General features: G+C 42.2%; 1 protein-coding gene across 1 annotated transcript; it reads left to right on the forward strand.

The window, feature by feature from the left end:
- The first annotated feature begins 1,617 nt into the window (after positions 1-1,617).
- tfec (transcription factor EC) lies at positions 1,618-8,080 on the forward strand. The gene is made up of 7 exons (XM_030779543.1): positions 1,618-1,679; positions 3,938-4,071; positions 5,274-5,330; positions 5,442-5,517; positions 6,391-6,538; positions 7,619-7,781; positions 7,866-8,080. Exons 1-7 carry the CDS (start codon positions 1,618-1,620, stop codon positions 8,078-8,080), a joined length of 855 nt encoding a protein of 284 aa, XP_030635403.1.
- Positions 8,081-9,344: the final 1,264 nt, after the last annotated feature.

Below are 9,344 nucleotides of genomic sequence, written 5' to 3' on the forward strand. Positions count from 1 at the left end.
TCCCCTGAAGGAGATGTGGTGGCTGAGGGAGGTCCATGACTGGCTGCCTCACACAAACAGAACGGGGCGGTCCTGGAGAATTAATGATATAGGCAAAATGCAGAATCCTGTTGAGATCAAACCCAATCACTAATCTGCCTAGCCTCTGTCTGCGCTGATTACCACGCTATGCAATAAAAGGATAGCCCGGCCTGTCTGATAATTAGGTCATTTAGCTCTCTCCTGGCCGTTTATAAAGCCTCTGCTGAGGACAGCAGGGGACAGTCAGCACATCTCCCTTAAACAGGATAGTCACAACCCAGGATCCTGCTCAAGTTCCTCCTCAGACCAGTGCTGGAGACAACCACCCTGAGAATGCCACACTTAACTGACTGTAGCTACTACAAGATGAGAGACGGGGCTCGCGTTTCCAACGTAAGGATATGCGGTTGTCTTCTTTCGACTTTTCGCCGCGAAATCTGAATGGCTTCTTAGGTGTCTTCAATAGTTTCAGATGGCTTTTTGGATTTTTCTACAGTCTTGGGTGGTGACTGGCAGTTTTTTGTGAAACGCAACTTTGGAACAGTTAATGACGGTTAGGTGGTATCAAAACTTTCACGTTAAGTAATACAAGAATAAGCCAGGGATGTTCATAATTTAATCTTTCTACACTCATCAATGGTTCATTTGTAGTTGCAGCATTGCTGTATGGTGGGAACCATTTAAATGTAATAATTTGATGCGTTTGTGTTGAGGTTTGCTACATTGTGGTTATGTCTTTTGTTTGTTGTTGTTATTTGGTTCAAAAGTATATGTAATGCTCTAGAGAGTTTATGCTTATTACAATGCTTGCGTGCAGTGTAAACAGCTTACATAATATTATGACTGAACAGAACGTGTCAAACTTTCAGTGTATTCAGCAAATTGTGAGTTAACTGAACAGCGAGTTTCCATAAGCTTCAGAGTAAATGAATTGTTTTGTGTGATTATGTCCCTCAGGTCCAGACCCATCTGGAAAACTCTAAGTACCACCTCCACCAGGCTCAGGCCCAACAGGTCAAGCAGTACCTGACGCTGGGAAGCAAACTCCCCGGTCCCACCCATCCCGTCGGCCACCCTCACACAGGCCAAGCCCTTGGCGCTGTTCCCGTCATGCGGAATGGACACATGCCCCCAGTGACTGACAGCAGTACCCCAAACAGTCCTGTCACCCTGCTTACCCTCGCCTCCAATCACGACAGTGAGGTGAGTTCAACACTGTGCTCTGCTCTTCCTACTGTCTCTTTCTACTCATCAATAACTTCAATCACTCACCCCTGTTGCTGATAACAGAGCTCTCTAGTTTGTTAAGGGACATTTCCACACTGTTGGCTTCCTCTGCCATGCTGATGAAACCTTTCTTATTAGATTAGGGTTGATCTCAGCCTTCCTTTCACACTATCTTTTCTACACTCAACTAATGAATGATAGAGCCTTTTGAAGATGAAAATGATAGAGAGAGAGAGAGAGCGAGAGAGAGAGAGAGAGAGAAACAGCAAAACAAATCAGAAACACAGTTTTCACATCACTTCAAGTCATCACGCAACTGTTTAACAGAACAGAGAGTATGCTATAATCTCTGTTTTCTTTTAGTTTCCAATGGATGAAGTTATTGATGACTTAATTAACCTTGAATCCGGGTTCAATGATGGGGGCTTGGAATGTATGGAGCCTAGCATCATAATGAAAAATAATGTAAGTATGAATCAAGTTAATTCCTTCATTACATCAGTTAAACTGACACTGAGTCCAGACCACAAAACAGAGCAAAGTTTATATGCACTATATATATATATATATATTGCACAATATAGATCTTTTTTTTTAGTTCAGTTGGGATAGTTTAATTATGCTGTCAGCAGAGGAATGGAGAAGTCTGTGTTTATGCGTAAGTGTGGTGAGAGCGACTGCTGTGAGCATGTGAGCACTGACAGGGAAAAAGGTGATTTTCAGCACAAACATCAGCTGCCAGTCCCTGTGTGCATGGGAAAAAAAGAGCCTGGCTTTGTGTGAGGTCAGATTAAGTCCACCTGGAAGTCAAAGTTCACCAACTTTCTACAGAAAGGGGCTTAAAACATTTCTTCTTCTAAGATGTGGTAACAATAAAGATTAGTCCACTAATGATGTCATTATACACCCAGATCTCTGGAGGAGGACCAGAAAGATTCTGTGCTTTGTGTTGACAGAATATAAAAAGAGATAATAGAAAAATAAACAGAAAACTCTTTAAATATAAGAACACATACAGCTATTCTGTGTGTCAACGCTGCTAGCACTGCACTGAAAAAAAGGAAGGGTTTAATCCCGTAGATGGAGCTCTGTGGAAACAAGAGTTCCCTAAGAGCTCGATAACTAGAACAGAACAAGAATCCTAAAGCCATGAGCAGGCTCTTGAGGTCGGACAAAGAATCCGTTTAGTCATAATCCTGGCAACAACAGAATTCACCAGAAAGGTATGCATTACAACAAGTGAAGTAGCATTCCAAAATAAATAGAGCAAAACAAAACAAACAAGATACAAAAAAGGCAGAGAGAGCTTGTGTGTGAGATGGAGTGATGCACAAAGGGGGTGGATAGGGGAGAGATAGAGATATAGGAATTTAGAGGAGAGACAGAGAGAAAGAGAGAGAGAGAGAGAGAGTATTTGAGGGAGTCAGTGAGGCATTGGATTGGGCTAATGCTTCCATTCCCAGTGGGTTTGTTCTGAAATGATACCATGCTTAAATGGATCAATTCGTTCTAATTAGTCATACAGTACGATGCATCACATCGCTTGGCCGTGTCAACATATCTGTGAACACAGATGGGAATGGATTGAAGCGATTACCGTGAGAGCAGTCGAGGGACTGTTGCAATCTTTCATTTTGATAAGCAGCACCCCCCCTCACCAACACACACACACACACACACACACACACACACACACACACACACACAGAATGGGAGCCAGCTATGCAGCCACAGCAAACTAACAGAGAAATATTAAAATGCTCACCATCTTTCTCTCGCCCGCTTGTTGCTCTTTCTCTCTGTCTCTCTCTGTTTCTCTCTCTCTCTCTGTCTCACTCTCTCTCCAGACCCAGACACTTTTTTTAGTGATTGACCACACTCTTTCACCCATGCACTGCTACAAATGGGCTTTCCAAAGCCAGGAAAAAGTGTGTGCGTGTGTGCGTGTGGTATTCACACAGAAAAAAAAAGAAAAAGAAACTAGTGAATGGATTAGAACCATAACCGTCATAATCCACATGTGACATTCCAGCAGAGTCAAAGAGAGAGGGGCAGAGTGTCAGAGAGGTTATCATGCCTGTTTGGTAAAAGCTGACCTGTGTGTAGCGCTGGAAAAGTATTCAACACAGAGAGGTGACCCCTGACGATGATGGGAGTTCTTTTTTTTTTCTCTCCCACACACACTGACTCTTCTGTGTCAGTCCTCTTTAAAATGTTGTGTCTTTGAGAATGGCAGTTTAGGCAAATTGGATCAGTCATACAGAGTGAACATTAGATCCTATTCTAGAGAGCTGCTCCAGGATGTTAGATCTCAGAGTACACAAACACACACACACACACACACACACAGCTGAGTCCTACGGCTGACTGGTTGGACACCGTAGAAAGCAAAAGACCTGTCTAGTAGACCTGTCTGTAGTAATGGAACCTGTCTATTAAAAGATGTAGAAAAAAATCGTATCCATAAATTAATTTACTGTGAAGGTGATAGTTAGAGTACCAGTCTCATGAATCTCCTCATCAGTGCAACCCTTCAAACAGAGGGGTGAACCTGAGTGCACTTCTTAAGCAAGCTAGGAGTGAATGAATGTAGGTACTTACTCCCACACCCATGTAACATTCTCTGTCTCTCTGTGTCTGTCTCTCTCTGTCTCCCTCTCTCTGTCTGTCTGCCTGTTTGTTTGTCCTCCTCTCCTCTGAAGGTGTCCCTGAGCAGTGGCATGTTGGAGGTGTACAGCGGAGACCAAGGTATGACTGCCCCTAATGGCGGAATGACACCCACCTCATGCTCAACAAAGCTCACAGTTAAAAGGGAAATCACAGGTATGCAGTTCAGTAAAGCTTCCCTACCAGAGCCTAGATATGCAGTCATTATTACACGAGACAGCTTTATAGTGCAGCTAAACTGCACTTTTATAATAGACACAGTGAACAAAAGAGTAGCTAATCTGTTTTACACACCACATTAATGAGAGCGAGTTAGCTAATTCATTTTAATGTAAATGAGACTATGTACTTGATATACTACACATTTAGCACACACAGCATGGTACATCAGCACACATCATAGAGCAGAACAGAGCAGAGTAGAGCAGAAATGCATACAAAATGAAGGCAACCACTGGAGTTTTCAAAATCTGACGTTTAACATTGTGCTAATGAAAATGTTGGACCTGGACAGTCGCTCTTCATGTCCGGAATATTAAATAAAATGACGTCAGATGTCAAAGGCATACACAGGAAGATGTGTGAGCGTTCTTGAGCAGAGTTTATTCCCTTCAAAGCATGCTTGTGTTTAGGTTGTAGCTGTATTACTCACATTCCCTTATCAGTAGTGGCACTGACTAGCTAGTGTCTATGCTTGTCCTAATATACAGAGCACAAAGACAGCTTTGAGAGTCTTTTTTTTTTCTTATGAATGTCATGCATCAAGTAAAGCTAATTGATTTAGGAAATAGAAAGGATGCCTCAAGAACTCTTCACTCCAATGAGAAAATAAGTAAATTACTATCTTTTTCATATAAGTGTGCAGCCAGACAATGAGTTGTTGCACTGCGTTTAAATGGCCTTATTGAATCAGCAAAAATGAATTGAGAAATCCAATCACAGCTCCCAATTGTATAATTTGGAAGAATGCGAATGTGAATATGAATGTCTGAGTTTTCTTTCTCCATCCCCTCATGCTTTGGTACATCAGCAAATTGGTGAAGCTTAGTTAATTGTGGGTTAGAGTGGCTTGAAAAGGGGACACACTGATTTTCCACAATAAACCAAGAGAACTGGTGTTGTATGCCCAGAGGGGAGAGATACCAGCTTGCCCATAGTCACAGAGGTCATTCACCAATATGTGGCAAAGCTTGTGGAATAGAATTTAGTGCTGGTCTCTACCGCTTCATCCATGGACTAATCAGGAGAGAGTAAGAGAACAAGTTAAAGTGGTATTCTCCAACGTTTGTGCACATTACTGTGATGTGACCTCTCTCTCTCTCTCTCTGTCTCTCTCTCTCTCTCTCTTTCTCTAATAGAACACGACACCAGAGTGCTGGCTAAGGAAAGACAGAAAAAGGACAACCATAACTTAAGTAAGTCGCCATTCATTCTACAATGCTTTTTTTCCCCCCCTCACCAAATCTTAGTCAAAAGCAGTACTTCTTTGACACTGAATTAATTTCTAACCTCTTCTTATTTGACAGTTGAAAGAAGGCGGCGATACAATATCAACTACAGAATCAAGGAGCTTGGAACACTGATACCAAAGTCAAATGACCCGTGAGTGCCATCCACATCCTTTTAAGATTAGATTCAATCCATTCTGAAACTGTCACGGTTTTCTCTACATATACCATACATGTGAAAGGCCATTTTATACAACAGTGTAATAAAAGAGCACCTACAAAATATGGCAAAATGCAAATTTTCCAGTGTTTAGAATTACATGAAACTGCAAAATGGGTGATATTTCAAAGAAAAAGCCAGAGAACCATTGTAATGTCTGTACTCTTTTGGAGCAAACGAGTAGGGCTAAGAGCCTTGGCGCGTGGCACCATTTGGATGATGAAAATGGGGTTAAATGTAAAGCATCAGCCATTTGAACCAAGCACAATTGGGCTCTCAGACAGAATATGGTCCAGGATGGGAATCCATTGCTCCAGCTCAATTGAACTTTTGATAGAACTTAAATGGAAGGTTACGACTGCTGCCACGCCATTAGCACAAGATAAAGGAGATTATTAGCTTGGATCTAACCAACATCTTACTCCGAAGAAAGAGACAATTTTACAACAGTTCTTTCCTTTTAAAAAAGTAATGGTATTGGGTACGGCTGCACTTTACTTTAGATTCCAAAGTCCATTTCTTTCATTCTTTTTTTTTTCCTCCTTTACTTCTCCCGCCACCTATTTTTACTCAGGGATTAATTTTACCATACAAGGGTTTCGGAATGGACTTTCTGCAGACGTACTTAACTATTCTATTAAAATTCCCATTCAAAGGCAATGTAATGTCCGAGCATGAATAATTGGGCATGTAAATCACCATTTCTTATTCCTATGAAAAATGGGTCCTTTGTAAGTTTTTTTTTTATGAAGGTTCTGCTGACGTGCAGCTTGTGTGAAAAAGGTTATCTTTTACGTTCTTTGGCAGTGATATGCGCTGGAACAAAGGGACCATCCTCAAAGCGTCGGTGGAGTACATTAAGTGGCTGCAGAAGGAGCAGCAGCATGCCAGAGAGCTGGAGAGTCGGCAGAAAAAGCTGGAACAGGCCAACAGGAGACTACTGCTCCGAATTCAGGTACAGAGAGAGAGAGAGAGACAGAGAGACAGAAAGACAGAGAGACAGAGAGGTCCCTCACTAAGTTCCAACCTCTCTGTCCCCTGCCGGCCCTTAGTTGCCTGTCAGTGCAGCTGGGGCAATCTCACTGATGTTTGTGAGCATGTTTCCCATCCTGCTTTGAAGCATGGTGTGCTGCAGTAATTACCTGATTAATAACTAGAGAGCTGAGACTCAGGCAAGAGAGGAATGGAGCTGAAATTAGATTATAAGACCTAATAATGTTGGAGAGCCATGCCTCTCTTCCTCCTCCTCTCAAATTATGCATTACATTCGGTGGGTATTGACACACGAATCGGGGGTCCTCACACACTAAGACATTCCAATTAGCCCTCAGAGGAATTATCCAGGATTTCCCTCATCCTATAACCCAGCGGCTGAGTAAGTCTATGGAAAACTCATTAGACCAAGAGACAACCAAGTCCACACAGCTTTACTAAACAAAGACATTTGAACTCATTGGTAGAGAGACATGTATGGAATTTAACTGATATTGGTTGTCCATTGGTATATACCACACAGGTTGTTTCTCAGTGGCTACACCCAGTTTTTTTCCCTCTAATTGTATGAATGAGGGAAAACAACAGCATGCAGTGTAGTTTATGATAGTATTGCTATGACTTTTTATTGAGATGACTTTTACTTTGACACTACTGATAGTACCAACTCCAGCTGAGTGTGCTAAAGGCTATGTGTATAAAGACACTGCTCCCTATCATATCCATCACACACACACAAGCACACACACACACACACACACACACACACACACACATACACACACACACACCAATACACAAGTACATACCAGTTCTCAAGTACACACAACCACAAACAAACCCCAAAGAGGGCTGACTGCCCCCAAGGGAGACAGCAAGGGTACACAAATCAAATTACAGCTTCTATTGTTCCACGGGAGCAAGAGCCATGGCCTCTCCCTCTTCAGGATGTGGAATTCATTCACAGAGAAAGCAATGAACCTCATTTGTAAAATCTCACTTTAATCTTTAATCTGTCACTTGTGTGTTTTTCTTTTAACAGGAGCTGGAAATCCAGGCTCGTGCTCACGGTCTGCCCAACATGACTAATGCTTTAGGATCAGTGGAGCTGTCCTCTCATCTCCTTAAACAGCAGCACCAACAACAGCCTCAGACCCAAGCACCACAGGGCCCACAGGCAGCTCCCCCACCTGCCCCTCAGCCAGGCCTGTACCAGGAAGACCTAAACGGCTCAGAATACCTTCCCAGGCAGGGCGTCCCGGCAGCCGGCGTCGGGGGCGGAGAGCAAGGTGACGGTTCCACCACCTTCTCTGACCCTCTATCCCACTTTACAGACTTCTTCAGCGCCACACTGAAAGAGGAGCACCGACTGGACGAGATTCTGATGGACGACCCTCTCTCGCCGTTCGGCGCCGACCCGCTCCTTTCCGCCGCCTCGCCCGCCGCCTCCAAAACCAGCAGCCGCAGGAGCAGCTTCAGCACTGACGACGGAGAAGACCTTTAGACGACTTTGGACTCTCTTTCTTCACCTTAAACTGGCTCCACCGCACTCCCTAGAAAAGACCCAGGTCACTGTGTCTGAGTTACAGAGCCACGGCGTCTACGTCGGGGATTAAAGGGGACATCTCTCTGCGACAAACGCAGATTAAAACACACACCGAAAAGGGAGAAGGACTGTGTGGTGATACACTGTACAGACTGCTGTTCCTGGCAGACCGAGGTCACTATATGCAATAATAACACTGAATGCATTTCACAGGTGTAAAATTCCTGAGCTTTTTCAAGGCTTATTGACCAGTATAAAAAATATAGGAGGTAATTCCTTTGTTGTGCCTTATTCAGAGCTGTCTGAAAGTCTGTTACTACTTTATGAGGAAACAATGCAAATGTGATTATACTAGCCCAAACCCTAACATGTCCTCTTTATTTTTCATTCAGTATATATAATTTTTTAAAAAAAAAAAGATATCTGTTTATGTATTTATATGTCTTAATCCGTGTAATCAAGATATTTCTTACATTATCTAACATGTTACTTTTTTTTATTATTATTTTAGGGGTTGGGAAAATATAATAAACCCCCTTTTTTGATAAAGTCAATTTGCCTCCATGTCATATCTTATCAGGTAGTCTAACTTTAATATGTTTATATATTATTTATTCTGAAAAAAATCTGTTCAATTTCAACAACAAATATTATCAACTACAATCATACTCCTACTGCAACTTTAGTTGAAATTCAGCATTTACACTCAAACAAAGACACCGGGGATGCTAATTACTACTCTGCGATAAATCAAATGGTGTCCAAGCAAAAACAATACAAACATGGAATACCATCAAGGCTAACATAAAGTTAACACAGAAAGAGGCAATAGAAGGTGAATTACACACCCACACATATACACACAGTGATGGCATTGATGAGGCTGTGGTATGTCTGGTGTCCCTAGCTGGGACTGAGTAATGATTGACAGGTTGGATAGCCACTGATGAGGATCACCCCACAGTGACTCACTGATGATGTAGAAAATTCCAGCAATAATGAAGAGGCTATAAAACACTCTTGTTTGATCAGTGAATGGAAAGTTTTTTTCCCCTCCAAAGCACTAAAGATAAAGCTGTTGTACCAATCTTCCCAAAAGAATTTGTGTCTACTGTTTAATATTAAATATGATTAATCATAAATACTGAGTAACTAAATGTAAGAGCCCCCAACATACACATGTTCCTGCTGTGCTCAAACTTCTTTTATTTAAATTTATTTA

The sequence above is a fragment of the Chanos chanos genome, chromosome 1, assembly GCF_902362185.1.
Source record: "Chanos chanos chromosome 1, fChaCha1.1, whole genome shotgun sequence".
Lineage (NCBI taxonomy): Eukaryota > Metazoa > Chordata > Actinopteri > Gonorynchiformes > Chanidae > Chanos > Chanos chanos.